Genomic DNA, 22,598 nt, shown 5'->3' on the forward strand with positions numbered 1-22,598 from the left:
TCTGTAGAGCAGCTTGAGCATTCCTGAGTTTTCAGTAATGTACGATAAGCTGTTACGAGTAAGATGATCCTTAAAAACCTTCCAGATGAATAGCAAAAGCAGTACAAAGCGTGTCCCCATCCCCAACAACTGGTAGTACTTCCACTGAGTAAATACAGGTAGACTGACAGCGCGTTACTTTTAAATTTCATTTATTTATTTTTGTGTACATTTTTCTTAATTTGACTGACATACCATTGCTATAAAGATGCCCTGCTCTTTGAATATTTAATCCAAGACCACTAGTTCAAGTGTGGTTAGGAAAAGTCACGGCAAACATATGACTGGAAAGAGGTGGTTGGTTTTGACTTCCAGGCAGTTGTCTGAAGCATTTCATAGATGCACACAATATTCAGCAGAACACACGCACACACAGTGCTGAGTTTAACACACACACGCACACGCGCGCGCACACACGCACATCTGGAAAACGGTTACAGTGGTTGAAGTTTCAAAAAGGTGTACTGTCCCCTTCTCTCAGCAGCAGCGATAAACCTTTGGATATCCTGAGAAATAAAATCGAAGCGTAGTAAAGAAGATTAACTTATTCCATCAGCAAGGTTTGGGGGTTTGTTTTCCAAGTTAAATATATTCTCCCAATCTAATCTTTTTTTAAATGAAGAGGGTGGAGGGAAAGGATCTGGGGCAGTCAGGGTTAAAGAATACCAGTTCAATTGTTCCACCAATATTCTTAATCCAGTACAACACGGATCCTAAAAGCATCTCATTAAAACAACAACAACATTAAATAAAAGCCTATCTAACGTTACACACGTGGTCCTACTGTCAGTCTCCTACTATTTATCGTCTTCATAGTACGAGGAACAGCTTTGAGATGAATGAAGACAACACAGGTTAAGAGAAGTGTTTCAGACGGAGCGGATGTGAAGCCGTACGGGTGGGCAGCCGGGCGACCACCGAAGTACTCCAGAGCGCAGGGAGTACTCTGTGAACTTTGCAATATCTGACTGATGAAATTTCGCCTGGTTGCAGACAGGAATAGGGGCGATGGTTCGTCATGGCACGGGGAGGCTCTGCCTCCTGGCCGCTGGCTCTGCACTGCTACAAACCCTGGGCAAAGCCCGAGGGGACCTTAACCGGCACTGATAAGAACCTGGGTGCCATCTCACAAAGATGACAACACCTCATTTATTTTAAATATACCACTAGTATGTGTTCACAAGAACTGGCCAAGGCAGGGAGAGTCTTTCTCAAAGCTTGCTGTCTCTGGACCAATCCACCCTCCCCCACAGCTACGATTCGGGGTCTTGCCTTAGGATGTGGGCAGTTGTGATTCTCATGAGGACAGAGTTTCCTCAGCAAGGCTAAAAATCAAAAATTGCTCATATTGCATTGTCCTGCCTTTTCATCTAATACTACCTTTTCCATTCCTCCCATCGACGTGAACACCAGTGCTTTTCCTGATGAGCCGCAGAGCCTGTGCTCCTGCGAGCTCCCCTGTGCCATGCGCTCCCTCGCTGCGAGAGGGGTTGTGTGAGGTTATGGGCTGCTAAGTAGCAATGAGCACTGCAGAGGAAACAGGCCAGCAAAGACTTAGACAACAAAAACAAACATGAAGCAATTAAAAGAAGGATGGGAGATGTGGTCTGATGTACTTTTGCCAAGAAATAAATATTTTACATTGCCTTTTTTAAAAATACTTGCATTGTGTTTTTTAAATCTCCAAAATGGTAGACTTACTCACTCCACCCACCCGTGCACAACACGTGCACGCACACACACACGCTCACGCACATGCACACACTCCAATGCACATACGTTTCCAGCTTTGTAGAGCTACTGGATTTACTTTGAGACAAGTTTCTTGTGCATTTTGACAATTTACTTTGAGACAAGTTATTTGCAAGAAGGCAAAGTTCATGCATGGCTTTGACAGCTCCACTTTCTCATAAATGGTTTTTGAAAAGCAGAAAGCAAATGAGGGCCAAAGCTCCATTTAAAGTTCACCTCAGATGCCTGAAAAGCATTTATACCCACATCCTTCTGAGGTCCCTGCTTTATGAACTTCTAATGAATTCCACATTCTGCTACCCAACATTTCTTATACACAGGGGGAAGAAAAAACAAACCAGAAAACCAATGCAAGCTGTTTGAAAACAGATGCACCACAGCATTCTTTATCAGAAAGGCTGGGGAGGCTTTTGAAGCAGTAGAGCAGCGAGGCACCTTTGCAAAGAGGAGAAAGGGAATAAAAAGAACAAAAAGCTGATGGTTTTGAGCCCCCAGTCCTGCTTGCCTCAGACAGGTCACGCTTACGGGATTTCACCTCAACATCTCTTACAGAGCAAGAAGACGACGTTCATTAGTTGCTCCATCATTTCTGTAGGACTCGTGTCCTCCATAGCCAGAGCAGACGTTTGGCCAGCGGGTGCCTGGGTGGCCCTCAGCCCTGCTTCGAAGCAATCCTGGCAACCCCGAGTCTCATTGGCTCGAGAGCTAAAGGAAAACTCCATGTAAATTTGATACAGAAAAGCCTGGCATGAGACTTGGACAAACCAAGTTCATCACAAACCGGATTTTATTTTTCAGGTGGAAAATTATCATTTTCTCAGAAGTCCACTGCGCTTTTGGTTAATGATGTTGTGACACAGAGCATTTTTACCAGTTAAACTGAACCCTGATGCTAGTCAATCCCCTCTTGAAGGAACAATTACAACCCAACTGGTGCTTTTCCTATTAAAAGCAAAAGAGTGAGTAGGTTTATTCAGAAGACTCCAAGATGTTTAAAGAAAAATTGAAAAATGCAATTTTTTAAAAAATATTCTTTATCCACATCCCTAATTCTAGAGCAAACCAGGTCACTAAAAGAAAATCCAAATTGCTATAAATATAATTTAAAATAATATTTAGCCATCTACTGCCATTTGCCATCCCAGCTGTTAGGAGATACTACAGTGATTCCATATGGCTCGAGGACAGGCTGAGAGATACCTTCAGCACATCTTGGATAGTACCAGAAATGGATAAATAATAAATAATAAGAACAGGAGAAAGAATAAACAGCCTCCCACATGTAAGGAAAAGCAGAGACTTTCACAGTTATAAAACAAATGATGTTACTGTAAAAAAATCCTAAAAATAAAGTAAAATAAGGACTTGCAGCAGGTTGGAAAGCCTTCTCTTTTCTAACGTGTTCAAAACAAAGGTGCTCTGCCTGTGCCCTCTTCAATACCAGCAGGCCACTGGGAAGCGGTTGCTTTTCCATTGTGCTCATATCTTTTTTATTTTTTCTAGCTGATAGTATGTAGAAATATCCTTGTTACAAATTTACTACCGTCTCCACAAAAAGCAGATTTCACACCTTGAGACAGAAATGCTAGAAATTTCATATATTTTGATGCTAAACATGGATCTTTGCCAATAAAACTGTAATTCCTTAAATTGAAGACTTCGGACATTTTTAGACAGTTATTTTTTCCTACAAGCAATGACAAGTTTTGCTCCAACGCATTTCCAGTTTGCAAGAAACTACATTTAGTAGCTTCCCCCCAATGTATTGCTATTAAAAAATAAACGCAAAATTCCACCAATTTTGTGTGTTGTGACTATTTCCAGCAGCCCCACTGGCACAGTGACAGCTGTCACCAAGCACAAGCCGCTCGATTCACAATTAGGGAGGAAACAAAATGGTGGTAGAGCTCTGGAAATTCACTTCATACATAGATTATATAGGAAATGTTTGGAGCCAAATCCCAGTTTTGGCAATACTGTATTCTGAACCAGGCTTTTTTCTGCCTGTAGAGCCCCAGTCTGCCAGAAGCCCACCAAATGGCACGGCCCATGCTATTAGATATTTATGCAAGACTCACGAGTAAATCTGGGCTAAATGTGGACGGAGAGCTCTGCAGCTGCACCTGTAGATGTGAAAATTTGTTCCTGACTTAACAGCTATGACAGAGACTGTAATTTATCTTTAAACACACCTTTTTGGCTCTTATATCTCTTCACTCTGGCTGTGTAAATCAAGGACACCTGGCCCTTCCTGACTTTTCACAGTATCCATCCTGAAAAAAAACATACAACTGAGCTGAGAAATACCGAAGGCTTTCGGATATTGTTCCAGGACACTCTGAGATGGCTGAATGTTCTTTACTAGAGGGAAAAAACCGAGACGTGGCAGACCCTGATACCTCCATCACACAACCCCTGGGGAAACTGTATCTACCTATGTTTTTGGAGGCCACGGGCATGCTTGCTGCCAGACCACTCTTTCCAGCCATCAGACGTTGGCCGCCTCTTACTGTAGCACTTATCTCCATCCGCCTTCTGGCACAATTTGGTGCGTACCCTTGCATGACGGGTCACAGCGTTCTGGAAAGACCATGGTCTGATCTCTTACTTTCTCAAAAATAAAATTATCTGGGGCAAACCAGACTGAATTAGGATAAACCCTGAGCTGGCCTTAATTATTCCTGTAAAAGAAACCAAACAGAAACTTTCCTGATCAGTTCAGTAATACTTGGGGTGTGTTTACACTTTATTTAAAAATTACACTATTCTGAGTTTCCTGGATTTAGCTAGGCCCAAAAGCGAAAGTAACGTATCAAAATACCCTGAAATAAACTTCTAGGAAGGGTTTTCAGGTCTGGCTAAAACCACATAGCTTTGGAAATTGCCGAAAGACATCTGATCTTTTGAGATTTCCATCTCTATTTCCAGCGCGTTTAAGACACTTCCAAGCTTTTCCCGGCTTATCCTCCCGGTACCTCGCAGCCGCTGGACTTTTGCCCCATCGTTTAGAGAAAACCAAGAGCCTTTCGAGGAAGGAAAACGCAGCCCGTCCTGCAACCCGGCTGCCAGCAAGGGCGAGCCACCTTGGAGCGAGGCTGCTGCAACTCCCTTTCTACTTCCAGAAAGGGATTTTTAATGCAATGGCAGCGAAACACGAAAGGAGAAGCTCTCGCCTCGGCTGGGTACCTGCAGGGTAGCTAGCCCTGGCTGTGGCTTCCTGTTAAGCAGGCACTGGATAACAGACAGGCAGCTCCTTCCTCTCCCAAAGCGCTCTGCGGAGAGCTGGCTGGAGACCCCTTTCCCTTGCCTTCACTCTGACCAACCGCCTAGAAAAAAGGCTGCTGGTAAAATCCCAGACAGTAAAATACAAAACGTAAAGGTGACTGAGGTGTAAGGTGTCGATGGAGGCAAAGAGCTTTCTAGCAACCCGGGAGTGCACTAAAGGAGGCCACGTAATAAATGACATGCAGCCAAAATTGTTCCTGGTGGAACGGCCCTGCCGGCTGCATAGGCCCCTGAAGAATTCATTTATCCCTGTGGCCTGTAAGTTAGGTATTTCCACCAGTAGGCTAATTAGAGACCACCTTAAAATGTTTGCCCTCTCCTTTCTCAGCCACAGAGGCCTTTCCCATGCTTTCCCCAGTGTTTAAGTCAGACCTCTGAATCTCACCGATGAGCTCGGCAGGGGAAGCAGCAATGCACAAGGCCACGCAGCAGGCAACAAGCATCAGCAGCTCCCTTGCAATTTTTCCCTGTGGGTTTCTTTTGGGTCTTAGATTTTGTTTCTCTTGCTGGAGGTGGGGATGCAGCGGTAATCTGGGACTTGTGAGCAAACCCAGTACCTACAAATCTGGGCCTGAAGGAGTACATGGCAAGAGAAAGGGGAGTCAGGCTGCTCTCACCAGGCTATGTACTCGATCGAGTCTGTGGCTGCCTCTTTTGCCCTGTCTTTCTGCTCCAGCCTTCCCCATCAACTCCAGACCTTCCTTGGCAGAGTGGATTGACACCAGCTGCCTACCCGAGGACTCATTTTGTCCCTATGCCATTAAAACCACCCTTGCAGTTTACTACACTCTCTTTAGAGTCCTCTTCATTTATACAGCACATGAACCTCTGTGTCCAGACCACTGGCACCACCACCTCCTAGCTGTGACTATACACATCTGCAAACACATAAAATCTGAGATTCAACTGAGATTTTTCTGGCCCTCTTTATTAACAAAATCAGCTGCTTTTATGGTGTGGGGTTATGTGAAGGAGCAGCATCCTTTCAACCTGCAACACAGCTGCCTACTGCACAGAAAGCATTTCTTCCAGCCACGGTCCGGGAGAGCAAATCTCACTGCGCTGCAGAGCTCTGGCCTGCCAGAGCACACGTCAAATTTCATATTATCCATCTGCTCCAGTAAAGGCTGAGCTGAAATATTAATTAGGAGATCTGATCCCTTCTCACCAGAAACAATCTGGATTTTATAGCTCAGCCAGAGGCCAGCGAAGCAGACAAAGCTCTGTGATACATCCTTTGCTGCTGGTTAACGGCTTTCAAGGAAACAACCAACTTGGGGGGAGGACACAGACTGTAAAACATGTGGACATCTGGTCTGTTTTGTCCACCCTTCATCTCCCCCATGCTCAACCCCCACCTCCTAAGTGCATGTTCAGAACAGAGAGAGATGACTCCTCTAACATAAACAGCTATAATATGGCAATAAAGATTAATGAGTAAAACTTGCCATTTTATGTATAATCCATGGGGATTTACAATCATTAATCTTTATTAGTGTGTAATAACTGTTTAGACATTAAGGACAGATTCTCAGCTGGACAAAACTGGCCTTATTCCAGCCAAGCCAATGGAGCAATGCCAGTTTACACCCTCCATGACCCTAGCTCTAAATGAGACCCATCCCCATCTGTAGGAATCATATCACTAACAGTATTTCCCCAACAGCAGGGGCAGACCAGGGAAGGCAACTATTTGTCTTTCTCTGTATCTGAAAAAGAGAGCTGCATGTGTCCAGGAAGCTCAACAATAGACATGTCAATAAACATGAGGAAATTCAATGAAAAAGCAACAGCAACAAAAGGAACCCCAAGGAGCAGGGAAGTGGATGATTTCTGAGGCAAGACTATAAGATCTGGTTTGGCAGGAGCGTAACTAAGAGGGATGTAGCAATCTTTGGCATGTGAAAGAGTGAAAGCACCAAGACAGGCTCCCAGAGCTCCTCTAAGAGGAACAAGATGGAAGAGAAAAAAAAAAAGAGCATCTTGGCTGGCTTTTCTGAGAGAGGAGTTTGGGTTTTGTTTTTAATAAAAAAGAGGTCTATTAAACAAGGGAGCTGGTGGGAACCTTGTCTGAACTACATCAGACCAGCCACTAAAGCAATGCTGCGTTGACCGAGCAGGATTTCCTCTTCCAAAATGTCTAGGAAAGAAGGGAAACGTGCAGGTACATACTTAGCTTGCAGCAAGCATGGAGAAATCCCAGCTAAGGCTGTGCATGCGGGTGTCTCTGCCCTCAGCACCAGGCACTGCTCTGCTGCCTGGGCGAAGAGCCTGGCAGCCCCTTCCCACCACGACAAGGTGCAGCTAGCACCCACCCAACAGGCACACAGCCATCTCCCTCTGCACCTGCTGAAGAACTGGGAGCTCAACTGCGGATCTTGTTTTAGAGCTTTTTCTGAGTAGTGACCCACCAACTGCCTCCTCCATCACACAGGGGAGGCCAGCTGCCTCTTTAACAAGTCTCTAACCACCACCTCTTTAACAAGTCAGAAATGCCTCCTTCCTCACCAGCAAACCCGACAAAAGTCAAGAAAAATGCAGAAATACAGTACATAGATATCTGTGTAAAGTTTTGTACACCTGGAAAAACTCCAGAAAAGACGGGCATTTCACCCACTGCAGCAGCACAAACCTGGCATTTAAAAACAGTAACCAGCAAATGCTCTCCAACTCCTCTTTCAAGTTTAAGGGACCAGTGGACTCTTGGGGACCCAGAAAATAGCTTTCCTGCCAGTGACACTTCAAGAGCTCTAGCAATGGCAAGGCCTCAAGTGTCCAGGAGGTTGCAGGAACATCAGGAGCCATATGGTGGAGGAAAAAAGAGGATGAACATCGTGCCCTGGTAGTCCCCCACTGCTGGCCACAGGGACGGGCCATGCATCTTTCATGCAGCCCGATAACCACTGTCTGGGGCAGAGCGGAGAGGCCCTCCCTGCCTTGCAAATGGCTAACTATGCTGGTATTAATTCACACAGCTGGTCCAGGTCACAGCTCAGTGTTGAGCTCCGAGCAGCTTTTCTGTCCTCTTCACTCCTTGGTGTGTGTTTGGTTTGTTTCAGGTCTATGGCACAAGACCTGCTACTTTTGCAGTTTAAAAATCCCAGTTCAGGACAATCTAACATGCTGCCCGCAGTCCTGTGCAGTCTGAAAACAAAACAGTTTTTGAAGAACAGCTTTGAGCCTTAACACCTTGGCTGTTCAGGGGGCATGGTTGTTGGGAAAGGCTTAATGTCCCAGAAACCATGCCTGTCCTAGGCAACCCTGTGCTCGTGTTATAGCCAAGCAAAGTTCTGAGCACTCACCAAAGGCTTTTCATCTTCACAGAGGTTACAATCGAATGAAAGAGGAAAGAGTCTGATTTTCATCTTGTAGCCCAGCAAGTTTGCAGAGCTTTTAAGCACACAGGAGTCCCTGGCTCTCCTCCCTGTGCCAAGAGCTCAGGCTTCTAAGAAAAGCCTGGGTCAGGCCAAGCTTTGTGTCCACATGTGCCACAAGGGATGCAGAGACAGACAGACAGCCTCTGCACTTCTCTCCTGCCATAACTACCTTCTGCAGTGGTGATCACTCAGATCACTCTTTTCATTCACACCAGTCATACGGATTCACACTTACTCTGGGCTGACGCAAATGACTTTTAAAGGAACAAAGTCATGGAGAATCAGGAGGGAAGTGAAGTGATTTGTTGCATGCCCTATTGTAATGTCATTAAAACAAAGGGATTAGACGGCCCAAGCACTGCAAGAGCAAAAAGCATAAAAGAAAGCACTCAGCCTGTAGTGTCGAGGCATGTAGGAATCATTTTAGAGGGTTACTAGCTGCAGACAACAGTGACATTAATTTTCTATTGGAAAACGCTGGTGACATTAATATCTGCTATTAATACTGAACTTTGACAGTATCTCATAAATTCAACCTGTCAATTACAATGGCACTGAAATAAAGGTGCTCTGAGGTCAAGGAGATGTGGTGTCCAAATGAGACTTATATTCCAGGAGAAAAGCGGCAAAAACAATCTTTAACAAAAGCATCAGATCCATATGTAGGAAAACCAAAGGGTGGTTTTAAATGTCATGTTTTTCAAAGCGAGAATTGATGCTGGAACCAACTCTATAAACTGGCTGGCTGGACTTTTAGCTGCAGCTGAGGACAATCAATCAAAACAGCTCTGCGACTCTGAGAAAGTGAGAGAGAGAAAACACACACACACCATGGAATATGAGAGGGCAGATTATGAGCCATGCGAGGCCTCTTAAAATTACACTGCGAAGTAAAACATCCTTGTGCTTCATCCGCAACAAAATGTAACCTGAAAGGTTCCCCTTGACACAAAGCGGAATATGGAGCTTATCGTTACCAAGGGCCGGGCAGGCTCATGAAACTCCGCTGAGGAAGGGAAACCTCCTCCCCAAAGTCTGCACGACCCTTGAGCTCTTTGCAGCAAGGAAACCCCCGCACCCCGCCTCCTGCGAGCCCTCCTCAAGCCACCCTGCTCTGCAGCTGAGCGGCGCAAGGATCGATGAATCCCCATGAGCAATGCTCCCCTATCTCCTTCAATGCTGGCCCCAGGGCAGAGCTGCACTATTTCAGGGTTCACAGCCACCTCTGCGGGCACCGCTAGCCACGGCTGTGGTGGTTACGGTGGCAGCCCAGGCACTGGCGGTGTCTACGTGCACCTCTTCAAAGTGGTCGGCATGTCCCTAGCACAAGAGGTACCACCGTTTGGGAACCCCTGCTCTAAATACTGCCTTCCCCATCAGCCCTTCCAAGGGATCGCTTCCCAGACAGATGCCCAGGCTAGTCCAGAAGCCCAGCCTGCACCAACAGAGACTGGAGCCACTAAACTGGGAGAGAAAGGTCTGGATCCCAGGTCGAATTACATCCTGCACAACTTAAATATTGCAGAGCAAGGCATGCTTCTAGTTGGGATTTGACTCTGAGAGTCTGCACTGAAGCGATGGATGGGGAAGGGGAGCATGTGGAGGGGCATGAGGCACGCGTGCACACTCGGGCACAGCCGCGCGCACAGGCGTTCTCCTTCGCAGGGCCATGGGAAGGAGCCACGGGCAAAGGCAAAGGACCTCATAGCCGAGCAAGGCAGCTATGCAGGTTTGGCTCAGTCAAACCAGTGTCAATCTGGAGCCAGTGGCCTTGCTCCAGACTCACAGCAACACCTTGCAGTGCACGGTCCCCGCTTTCTCTAGACAGTAACCGTGTTACCTAAAAGCAGCGTGATCTGCTGTCTTCCCCTCCCACTCCGACAGTCCCCGCGCTCCTGCCCTTGGCTAGCAGCTTTTCTCTGAGGACCTGGCCAACAGCAACGAGCTCCTGGTACGGGTGGGCTGTGGTTTCCCTGCGTGGTTTCTCAGGCTGCAGCTCTTGTGGGGGACACCTGCAGCCCGTGCCGGAGCCCAGTGGTCCTGGCTGCCTTCAGCATCCTGACCAGGACTGGATATGGCCCAAACCGCATGCCGGCACAGGCTCCAGGGGAGCTCGCTAGCACTCCCAAAGTCTGTGGGCAAGCACAGAGGGATTGCTGCCGATGCAGTGCCGAGAGCCCTGGAAACTCACATGGAGATAAACCATTTTTCACAGATGTTGTGCTATGCAGACTGTTATCCTTTCCCATGTGGAGAAGGAGAGAGGAACTCCCTTTTAGGCGCAAAGCAGCTCATCCCCAGCCCAAGGGAGCCCCAGATGCTGCAACGCTGCTGGGCTCGCGGGCAGGCGGGGACGGACCACTGCAGCCTCCTCCTGATCTTTGTGCAACTTATCTGACAATCTATTTCCCTCTGGGGCTTGTGTCCCAGACACTATCCCAGCAATGTCTTCCCACTCCAGACCTCATTACCCACCCAATATAGCAGAGTAAGTCGGTGGGACGTAGGGCAGGGGCGTTCCCTGGGCAGGAGGCTGGCAGTGCACCGCAGGCGGCAGGCTGGCCGGGACGTGCCGGCAGGACTCAAGAGCGTGGTGTCCGGAGAAGAGGCGACCTCACGGGACACTGGGGCCTCCCTCCCTTACAGTGATGCTGCCTCACACCCTGCCTGCGAAAGCAGCTCGAGTAGCTGAGCTGAGATCCTTGTTTATAAATTCTTTTTACGATGCACATTAAATATTTTCCACAACACAGACAATTCTCTTCTTTCTCTTCTCCTTTGACACCTTTTCCCCAGCAAAGCCCTACAACTATTGCTTGCTGTGGCCTCATTTAGCATCATCATCGTCACCACACATTCATCCTCATACAAAACAGAAATCTATTCCATCAAGCACTTAACATAAATATTAAAATAATGGAAGGGACAAAATATAAATCTACATACAACTTCATGACTACCATAGCACCTATTACCATGACAAAGCAAATTCTGGTTCAGGGGGAAGGGAAGGGGGATGAGGAGAAAGTTAGGAAGAGGGACTTTGACTGTCATTAAATATGTAAATCACTCTTTTAAATTTTTTTTTGTTTTGTTTTTGTTTTAAGGTTACCAACCTTATTAAAATTCATTTCACTAACCAGCTTGTTCTATGTCACTATGGATACCAAAGAACCCTTTTAAAAACTTCGGCAAGGCAGGGGTTTCTCAGAATAAAAACAAAACAAAACAAAACACGGCGACTTTCTGTTGGTGCTTTCATGACAAGTCCTGCCACGCGCCCCTCCCCTGCACCCACCAGTCCACAGAAGGGCAATTCATTTACAAGTCCAGTTCTCAGTCTCCCAGGATGAGTTTGACAAAAGAGGCGACGTCTGTCTCTTTGGATTCGTGCAGGGTGAAGAAAGGATGTTGCTGGGAAAGAAGAGAGAGAAAAAACAGAAAAGTTTATTATTCACGATGCTGAGGACCAAACCTAAAACCTTTTCAGACAATCTTCTAGACAGTGAAAAAGATTTTGTTGCTAGCATCATAATATTGGGCTTTCCATGTTTTGCGGCTGAGGCAAGTTGCGGAGCCCGAGGGGCCACTTCAGGAAGGCTGCAGATTTGTGCTGCCCTCTCAGATTCCCTCTAAACCCTTGCCCTGGCTGGGAGCGCTGAGCTGGCCTTGCTCTTGAAGCAAGGGAAAGTATTAAAAAACAATGCCTCCATCTCTAGCACGTCGTGCCCTTCGGCACACGCTGGCTTGCAGCTCTGCGGTGCCCCAGGAGGAGACGTGCTCCTCCTGAGACGGTGGTTACCCACCCCACCACACGCCAGCTCCAACGGGAGCAAGGAAAACCTTGCAGGAAGGCTGACTGCAGTGGGTTTTCCCTCAGCTTCCTGCTTTATCTGTGTATTTACCCTCTGGTGACTTTTGGGTCTCATTTCTTCCCTGCAATTGCTCATACTCGCAGCAGGAGATGGCTACTTTACCCCTAACCACCGCAAAGAGGGAAGCCACCCTGGCTGGAAAGCCATCCACAGCTGTATGTTTAACTACTTAATCATGACCAACATGGGAAGACATCCTGCCAGAAAATCTTGCCTACATTTCAGCACAAATGGAAAAATATGTGTAAGGAGAAAAAAAACACAACCAAATGCCCCCTGACAGCAACAGCAAAGCCCCTCTCTGCTAGCACCAGTGACTCTGCTGCCGGGGCCTGCAACACATCAGCTGAGATCAGCCAACTTCCACCTAAATCACCAAACACTGGTGACACCCACTGTCCTGGCAGTTACTTGTATTGATTTGTATGGAGGGTGTCAGAGAGAACCAAAAGGCAGCTTGGGCCCTGAAGGGCTCACAGGTGACCTCCACTCTGTGCAAAATGCTGTTGTGCTTTCCATACGCAGGCTAGGGGAGCTTGGTTTGATTCCTGACCCTCTCATTTCAAACCAGATTTTTAAAGACAATTTGGGGTTTCCAGGGATTTTCAAAGCTGCCCCTCACCTCGGTCCCTGAGCGTTGGCTATTTCAATGATCATTTATGGCAGTGGCCAAGTGGAGGGAGAAGGAGAGCAAAAAAAAGATACTTTCCAAGGTGGGCTTGAGTGGAAAGTTATCCAGTGAATAAAGAAAGGCAGCTCTGAGCAGCCGGGAAGCGACCCAAAGACACACCAGCAAGGAAGAGGAAGCACAATTATGTGGGAAACAGAGCTGAAATGGGTTGAGGCAAGGATCCAGACATAATTTAAGGTCTCCCTGGGTCAGACAGTCACGGGAATCGAAGTGTCCTGAATAACTCTTGGAGAGATGGCCCAAATGGCCTGCTGTGTTATTATCCCAGCATGATGCCACTGCTTTCACATCCCAGCTAAGTCGCACCCAAAGCAGAGCTACTGCAGCCTGGAAGCACTCACAGCATGACATGGGTGGCAGCGGTGGCCTCCAGCCCCATCTCTCACTGAACCCAACCCCTTTGCAACGACTGAGTCTGGTTACAGCACAAAACACCCTGTGCCAGGTGGGATGTGCTCCATGCAACGTGCAGACCACCGGAGAGGAGTCCTGCAGTAGTTTCATGCTCCACTTCACCTGGGGAAGTGGGTTTTAAAATGAAATTAAGCATCCGTATCAGTTTTTCTGATGCTCAAGATAGCAGCACAGAGTCATATTTTCCATGAGAAACCTCAATTCCACAGGAAAGCAAGGGAGAAGACTTGGTCTAAATGACAAGTCCAATCCAGTACCGCAACTTAATGCCATAAGAGAGAGAGGAGGGAGAAAAAAAACCCAACAAAACAGCAACCCTCAACCACAGGACCTCACGACATTCATGTCAGCCATAAAATACCACAGCATTGAGATACTCTGGAGAGGTGATCCAAGAACCTAATTCAATAGAAATGCGCTCGCTTGCCAATGGGTGTTAATGCTGCAACAGACGGAGCTGCTCCGGTGAACCTTTTTGATAAAAGGCCATTTGGCAAACTTCAGAAATTTGCTTAAAATATATATGTATTTATTCAATAATAAAAAAAAAGGGGGGGGGGAGGGGGAAGCCATAAACCTCGGGCCTCCCTTTGTCTGAAACCAGTATTTGGGCAAACTGTGTGTAAATCAGATCTATATATAGTCTAATTGCATTACAGAGCCCAGCAAGAAATGCCACAGGAATTATTCATTGCTTACAACTCACGTTCAAAAGGTACATGGATTTCCAGCATGTCTGGCAGCTAGAGAGCACCTTAAACCCTGGCACCTTCACATCACAGAGGTCCCAACACCTCCGAGCAGACAGCCTGAGGCAGCGATGAGGCAGACCCCCTGGATGGCATCGCACACGTCCTACAAGTCATGGGGCAGAAGATGCCAATGCCTGAGGAAATTCTGCAGCAGTTTCCACCCTTAACCGAGAAGATCTTGCCAGTGGCACTGGACAGGGGTGGGCATGTAGGGACAGGCAAGCATTTGGGTCAGGATCTTCAGAAATAACAAGTTAGGCACCTTCCTGCCTTTAGCAAGCTCTGAAGCAGGTAAGAGTAAAAATGGGACTACATGCTTATGGGAGTGAAACACTGACTTCCTAAGCTCTCCTGCCTTTTGCTGGCTGTTAGGAGCACTATGATTGATACCAAAAAGTCAGGAGAGAGAGAGTCCATGAAGCTGTGGAGCCCTAGCAGAAATATCTCACCACAGACCCTGTTCTTGCCAGCTCCAGCCTAGAGCTCTGGCTGAGTATACACCAGTGTCTGCACTGCTGGGAGTTCACCAGCAGTTAAGTGCATCTGACCTCAAAGCCCCGCACTGCCTTGCATTTCCCCTGTTGTAAGCCTTTATCAGCATTTTCTTCCTTAGTTATTCCTCTGTCCTACACGTGCTCACAGCAACCAGTCTCTAAGCAGCAGATGAAATTCAATAACCTGAATTATTAGTCACAGACTCATCTCTGTCCCTAACATCCAAGAATTCCTCTGTCCAAAAAGTCTCCTCTCCAAGGCCCCATGACAGTAAAGCCTAGCAGGCCACTCAGCTCCTGCAGCCCATGTGGAGCATCCGTGGTGCATCCATTTCACTTAGGTGTTTGAAGCCATCACACAAATCCAAGAAGAGGATTTTATCCTCACTAACTGACTCTTCACAGCCTTATTCTTGTCCCTTAGCAAATTTGTTAACTGCTTTTACATCTTTTTCTCCCTTGATCTGACTGGAATAGCACCTGAATGACATTTCAGAGAGCATCTCTGATTTGCAGTCACCCTCCCAAGACCCTGAAGTGTCATGATTCTCACATCTGTTATGAAAATAGAGATGTTAAGTATCCCAAATCACCAGTCACTATTGGAAACCCTGTCCTCAGCATCTCATTGTAATCCATCTCAGCTCTGAACCAATACACTACTTAATGCAGGCATACTCACCATAAGCTCTGGGTATGTTGGCCGTTCTTTGGAATTCTTCTTCAAGCTTTAATGAAAAAAAAAGAAGAAAAATTTTAAAAGTTACATTCTGTAGGCAATTTAAGCAAGGCCATAAAACTATACCATGACAAAAGCAAGGTTTCAAGTCCCTGTAGAATAAGTTCAACTACGCATCGGTATGTTAAGCGAACAGCTTCGGCCTTGAGAACACCTACAGCCAACACAGCCTGCACATGGGCCCCATATGGTACGCAGTGCTGGGTACACACAAGTGCAGTGAGCTCAATCAAGGTCAAAGAAGAGATCCGGAGACACCATATATACCAGTCAAGACACTGCCTGTTGCTGGGGGCCAGGTACAATGGGGTTTTTGGGTACTATCCAGTAGGCCAGTGTACTAAGGGAACGGATACAGCCTCCAACCTCTGATTGGGAGCGGTGACCGAGTGGCTCTGAAGCACGTGTACAACTATTTGTTTATCACCGTGCTGTTATCAGCGGGGACGGTTACATGGGACATCCTTTTTTTCTCCTCTCCTACAACAGATGGCTCTGGAGGGTTGTAGCTGGAAGTTATTTTGGTTTCCCTCCAGCAGAAAATAGCTTTTAAAAGACAGGACGTAATCTCTACTCACTTCCTGACAGTGTATTTAGGGGAAAGACACTTGGAGCAACTTGAAAAGATCTTCACACACGTACACGTCGGTGGCGGGGAAAAGGTGTCACACTGAGCAAAACAAAAGTGAGAACCTCAGCGATGATAAGTCGCTCCTCTGCTGGGATTTGCTGGAGCCCAGAGGAAGCAGAGGACACACACTGAATAGATATTTCCTGCTTGCTGTGTGTAGCAGGCTCATGTTCAGTGTCATGTTGTGAATGAACAGAGGAACCTACTAACGATACGTGCCAATATTGCCGAACTGAAGGTATGGGATGTGTCACATCCTCTGAGCTCAAAAGCAGCCCAAGCTGAGATGCTAAGGTGAATTTGAAGGTTAGGTGTGTCCAGAAGCAGGATTTGGGTATAATCCTCCTAATTTAGACTCCCTACAAACAAAAACCTTGTTCCCAGGTTACCAATACCAGGAAATCTGGTGACAAGTTACTGAAATCAATGTAAATCTTCAGGAATTAAGAGACATGTTTGGATCTGATCCTGACTCAAGACATCCCAGGAACCTCCCTGCAGTAGCTACAGGTAATCAGACTTTCGCTGCCCCAGGCAGCAGCTGGTGTGATTCACTCTGCGACCTCTTGAATTTGAGATAGTCCTAAGCCAGGCCAATCTCAATACATTGAGTTGATGTGACCTGGTTCGGTGTCAGATGAAATTCTCAGACTCCAGCAACACAAAATTAGTGCAATCTGCAGCCAAAGCAGACTTTTCCGAGTCCATGCCACTCCACTGGCATTGAGGGATCTTCAGTGATCCTGGAGGATAGGATTTGCAAAGAGAGGAACCGCCATGTGTTCCTCAAAGCATGAGCTTTCAAGACATGAGTGCTGCTCAGCAGGGTCATTCTTCTCACTGCAACCATCATGAACGGCTGTGGATATCTTACTCCTAAATCAATCCACAGCTATAGCTGCAAGACACCGTGCTTGAAAAAGCAAAATATTCAGTGGGGAACAACAGCCTGCCTGGCACAAACAGGCAACTTTGCAATAACAAGTAGCAAGCCAGCAGCATGGGAGAAAGGCAGCTGGTCCAAAATCTCAGCGTGGGCCTTGCAAAACCAGTGGGCATTTTGTGAGAGGGTTTTTCCAAGCCAGCTCCCACCTCCGATAGACACAGAGCAGTGTGGGCATGGGCAGGTATTCCCCAGCGCGGGTCGGTAGAGAGGCATGCAGCTGAATCACGGGGACCTCGAAAACATGTTTGAACAAGACTCCGAAGAATCTGAGTATCGGTACTTAAAGTCCCTGGGCAGGAGTGCCTGATAATCCCCTTCCTGGGTCACAGCAGGGCCGGCCGGGCTCCAGGCCCTGACGCTGGCAGCTTGGGAACAGTCTCACATTTCTGTATTTGTCGATCTGCTGTCCTTTCTTGGCTACCACGCAAACCCACCATCCACCTGCCAACTTGGCAAGCCGCGGATGGCACTGCAGCGCCTGGAAAATAAAAACGCCTCCCAGGCGGTTTCCAGGGAAGCTGGAGGGAGAAGCAGTCAGGAGCCGTGGGGCCGCCGCCAGCTCTCTTTGAACCATACGACGAGGGCAGCTGCGAGTCTCCTCGGGTGCTGGGAGAGCCTGTGCTTTTATGCAGCTCTCGCAACCTCCAGACAGCACGCATCTGCTCCAACCCTTTTCCTACACCACAGCCAAACTCTCCCGCTGCTTCCAGCTCCGAGTCCCACAGAAAGCAGCGCAGCAGCTGGAGGGCCCCGGTCGCGGGACGGCCGCCAACGGGGGCCACCACGGGGCAAACCCTGCACCGCCCCTGCCCTCGGAGCTGTGTCCCCCCCGGGAGCGGGAGGCAGGAGGACACAGCCATTCTGCACCCTGCTCCCCTTCCCCGCCCCGGGGACGTGAGGGGCCTGGCGGACCTGCTGCCTACACCTGCCCGTGCTGCCAGCCCGGCCACAGACGCCCTGTGCTGTTGATGTGGGGGCAATGGCATTGAGAAAGTCTCCTAAATCCCTTCCTCCCGCGTGTCTCCCCAAAGCGACCAAGCCGGTTCCTCGCCCCCTCAGGTGGGGAAGAAAGACCCCCCCAGCCGCCATCACCAGTGCTCTGGCAAAGGGTGCGCGTTGCCTGCACAGCACTGGGCCCCAGCCCGGCCCTCACGGCTCAGTGAGGGCATGAAGGCCCGTCCCTTCCCCCGGGGGGATGTTTTGTTCAAAAATTTGGGTTGTACCCCAGAGAGACGCCTGTGGGGACTGGGACACAGGAGGCCGCGCGTGCCTGCCCTCCTCGGCCTCCCCACAGCATGGCAGAGGTGTGCAGGGCGGGGGTGAGCGGGACCAGGGCGAGCGGGGTCGAGGGGGTATTTTACCATTGCGAGGTAAAATCGACGAACTCTGCTGAGAACTTCTCTGCCGGGAGCTGCGGCGACGGCTCCTCCACCACCTGCTTGAGCTGCTGGAAGGGCGTCCCCCAGGAGTCGTAGGGAAAGCGCAGGATGGCCAGCTCGATCTGGGGAAACAGAGCCTGCACCTCAGGCATCGGGAGTGGATGCCCCACGGCTCGCCCTCCCGCCCCACGGATTTTGGATTCCTGTGTGCCCACCCAGGAGTGTGGTTTTTTAGGCCCCGCACAAATACATGGCATTTCCTCACCCCACCTGGCCACAACGTCTTGCTTAACCTCCCCCAGCAAAAGGGAAAGGCCTGAGGAGACCCAGCAGTCTCCATATTCAATCGTCCATTACCCTTGTGTTAGATGTCGCTTGGGAAAGGTTAGAAGTTAAAAAACAACCCCATGTTGCAAAGGGTAACTGTGCTATAAAAATGACTCTGCAAGCAGATGGATTCCCCCTAAACGCTGCGTGGGAGACACTACCCATCCCTCCTCTTCTGAGGGGGACTTTGCTAATTGCTAAGTGCTGGGAGTATTTTTTTGTGCTTGAAATCCAACCTGCTCCAAGGCGACAGACGTGCGGCGCCGGACGCCCTCGCCTTAGCCCATGCTGCCATCTCCCGGCAGCCCACGGCCACCGCAGTGGGGTCGTCCCCACCAGGAAGGCACCCCACCAACGCGTCCGACGACAGCAAGGAGTTGACAAAGCAGCTCCATCCTCCTTCCCCTCAACCCTGTGGCATGCCTGGTACCCCCAGAGCTGTATTCCCATTCCCACCCCGCCACCTTCCCAGGGAACCGCTGCCACCAGTGTCAGGAGGGGCTATGGGGAGGAAAAGGAATCCACAAGCAACACTCAACCCTCCTGGCATCGCTGCGAGCCCCCAGGTCACCCTACCATTGTGATCCCCAGGCTCCAGATATCAGATTTGACGCTGTACCCCTTCTGGTTCAGCTCCGGGTTAATTCTTTCAGGCTGTGAACAGAGACAAAGGCGGTTGAGGAACAGGGATGGCCCCAGTGCGATGCCTGCACCCAGGGCTCACCGACCTCAGACGGGTCTTTCACGCTGGCAGGCCAGGACCACTTAGCCCATGCCACCAGCTTGCTCCCTTGGTTGTCATGGGGCCAGATCTGGTCCCACATCCTTGCCAGTAAGGGCAGACAGTGAAATCGGTGACCAGAAGCAGATGATACCAGCACCAGGGATTGGGGTGGTGGAGCTGACCCAGCACAACTGGCACGTAGGGGATGACAAGCCTCAATTCTCCAGGACCATTTTCACCCTGTGCAAGTGCTCCACAGAGAGTGAATGCTGAACAGCAGCTCCCGGGAGGAGTCTGAGCGACCCAATCCCTGGGGACTGATTTTTCTCCCAGGTGGAAAGTACTATTGTCCCCACAGGGCAAAGGGCAAAAATGCAACACAGAGTAACTACAGAGCCTTCCTCAAGGTCACAGGGAGGTGATAAGGCAGCAGGAAGCTGTGCCCAGGAGATCTGATCCAACCCATGAGATCTGTCTCCCCTTTCTGCCCCTTTACAAGTAACTTCAGGGATACATCTTCCAAAACAAGTCCCCAGGACACATGCCGGAGGCTGATCCTTCCCCCTTTAGGATGACCCGATGCCCAGGCTCATGTTCCTCTGGCTGTCCCGCAGCAGCTTTCACACACAGCTTCTCCGCGGCTCAACTTACAGCCATGTAGGGTTTGCATCCTGCATCCATCGTTTTAGCAACCGAGTCAACGAGGTAACCGCTAATTCCAAAATCGCACATTTTCACCTGCCCCTGCGTATTGATCAACACGTTAGAGGGCTTTACATCTGCAAGAAGGAACACATACCACAGTCACTGTCACAGCATGGGTGGCTGTGCCAAGCCAAAAAAAGCCAAAGAGCTTCCTATCAGCAGAGGGCACCAAAGGTGCCCGTGCAAACCCCTGCGCTTTGTGCACGCCAGAAACCCGGCTGGCTGCAGATACTGCAAGTTCAGGTGACTGCCTCATGGGCCTGTCATATGTCCTGCAAGTGTCCCTTCACTTGCAGACTCCCCTCTCTGATTTGGGGGGGTGGGAGGTAACCCTGCATGTAGCCATCGTATCCCACCGCGCAGGGGATGGCCACGGTCATTAGAGCGCTCACAGGGGAACGGCTCAGCAGGGCTGGAGGCATCTCCAGAGGATGTCTGCAAACGGCTGGAGCTCTGGCAAGTCCCCAGCTGGATCTGGTCTCATGCCAGCAAAAGGAAAAACCCATGGGGAAAGGATGAGGGGTGGGCAGGAAAGGGTGAAGAGAAGCAGGGGTTGGAGGGGATGGAGGGAGCAGTAAACTAAGACAAGGATCAAGACTTCAGAAATGGCCTCTAATATTAAGGATACCAAGCTTGAAGGTAATGTGAACAGCAGCAGGCGTGTGGGTGCTCCACACCTTATGGAAATCAGGCCAGTGTCTCATCTATTTATTACTGCCAGGTTTATCTGCTTCCCATCACGGCCTTATAATCCTTGGTGCAATCACACTTGCATCACGCGCATGAAGGCAGTTATAATCACCATCAGAAAGGGAAATTAAGGCACAGAAAGAAGCTAGTAAGTGAAATCCATGAGAGGTGCTTTCCTGCACAGCAGGTGATCGCTCCCTGTGAGGCTAATCCCAGATGGAATCTCAACACAGCGCAGGTAGCGCAGGCTACCCTGTTGTCTCTTGTCCCAGCGCTGATCCTCAAAAGGGAGCACTCCTTTCCCTGTTGCCACCCAGAAATAAGAGGTCTCTTCTGCAAGAAGGCCCTCTGTCTACATGTGATAAACTATTAAACAGAAGAGCTGAAACACCATCCGAAGGAGGCCAGAAGATGCTTTTGAGTCCTGCTTATTAGAATTGGGTGGTTTACAGTTCATTAACATCTGCTCTCTAATCAGCATTTTGCAATCAAAAGCTTCAGGTATCTGAGATCCTCACCCATCTGTTACTATGCTGAAATAAGACAATTTTCAGTGGAAATCAAACAAGTAAACAGAAATCCAGAAGCCTAGCAGCATTTTCCACCTACTGTAAACGATACAGAAGGCAGAAACTCAACCCCCAGCCACATGCAGAATGTACAAAATGTGCCTGCCTGCTAGAGCTGAATTCTGTGCGCTCCCGACGCTCCTTTCCCCGGCAGTCACACACTCCAGAGAGGGCTTTTTCCTCCTCATGACAAATTGAAAATGACCCTTTAAAAATCAAGGTGTCAAGCAGCAACACTGCAAATGTGTTTCTTTCTAAGTGTGTTCATGGCATCTTTGAGATGCTCTAGAGGGGAAAATGTCAGAAGAGTTTAAGGAGGGTATTTATGACTTCACTTGAGGCTACTTTAGCTATCAAACTATTCTGCCCCACCAGTGCTCAGGGAAGCTCTGAAGGGGCTGAGGATGGTTAGATCACTGCATGAGGCATCCCGCTGGCATGGAGATGCCTCTCACTGCACACCAACATGGAGCCGTCGAGCTAGGGGAGAAGCCTTCGCAAAGCCTGATCCAAAGCCCACCAAGGTCAGAAGGAAAAGTCTGTTTTAATTTTGCAGAGGTGTTGAAGCAGACCATGGATTTAGACCATGCACTAGGGAAATGCAACCCAGGGGGAAACAGCCCCTTCTCTGCCAGCACAATCAGGCTGGAGCTCGCTTCTCCTCCACCTCGGGGAAACGCTGGGACCAGCATGCCTTTTTTAAAGAGCAAACCAGCAGACATTTCCTCTGACTAGGTTTTGCTAGCCATGAGATGCTGGGGAATATTTTTGCTGTCAAAGGCCCATTTTATCTCGGGTATTTTGGGATCCCTGTGCCTGGCTGCAAGGCCAGCCCTTGCGAGGCTGAGAGCGCAGGGCGCAGGGCAGACAGACACCAGCATGGTCATGGCTGTGTGCCTGGCACTTACCTCTGTGGATCACGGAGAGCTTACTGTGTAGATGTTCTAGTGCTTTTACGATCTGAAACAACAAATTTAGAGTGAATCACAGCTGGCAGCACCATGATGAGGAAGAAATGCTATCTGGCTTCACCTGCCCCATCCTCACCAGACCTCCTTGGAGAGAACTACATGTCCCATGAGTCCTGCACCCTCACAGCAGCCCAGGGTGACGGTGGGTACCCAGGGATCTCCCAGGGGCACCAGGACCCTAATGAGAAGGGAAAGGAACTGCAGAGCCCTCCCCACATCTAACGCTGTGCTGCCTCTC

General features: G+C 49.0%; 1 protein-coding gene across 1 annotated transcript in view; it reads right to left on the reverse strand.

Moving 5' to 3' along the window:
• Window positions 1–206: 206 nt before the first annotated feature.
• The window catches only part of MAP2K6 (mitogen-activated protein kinase kinase 6), a 55,914-nt gene continuing 33,522 nt past the window's right edge, over window positions 207–22,598 (reverse strand). Inside the window, exons 7-12 of the mRNA XM_072881075.1 lie at window positions 22,298–22,349; window positions 20,077–20,204; window positions 19,278–19,355; window positions 18,357–18,496; window positions 15,362–15,407; window positions 207–11,867 (exon numbers count right to left, since the gene is read on the reverse strand). Of these exons, the coding sequence (XP_072737176.1) occupies window positions 11,790–11,867; window positions 15,362–15,407; window positions 18,357–18,496; window positions 19,278–19,355; window positions 20,077–20,204; window positions 22,298–22,349 (522 nt within the window). The 3' untranslated portion in view covers window positions 207–11,789. The remainder of the gene's footprint in view (window positions 11,868–15,361; window positions 15,408–18,356; window positions 18,497–19,277; window positions 19,356–20,076; window positions 20,205–22,297; window positions 22,350–22,598) is intronic.

This window comes from Ciconia boyciana, chromosome 16 (assembly GCF_034638445.1).
Source record: "Ciconia boyciana chromosome 16, ASM3463844v1, whole genome shotgun sequence".
Lineage (NCBI taxonomy): Eukaryota > Metazoa > Chordata > Aves > Ciconiiformes > Ciconiidae > Ciconia > Ciconia boyciana.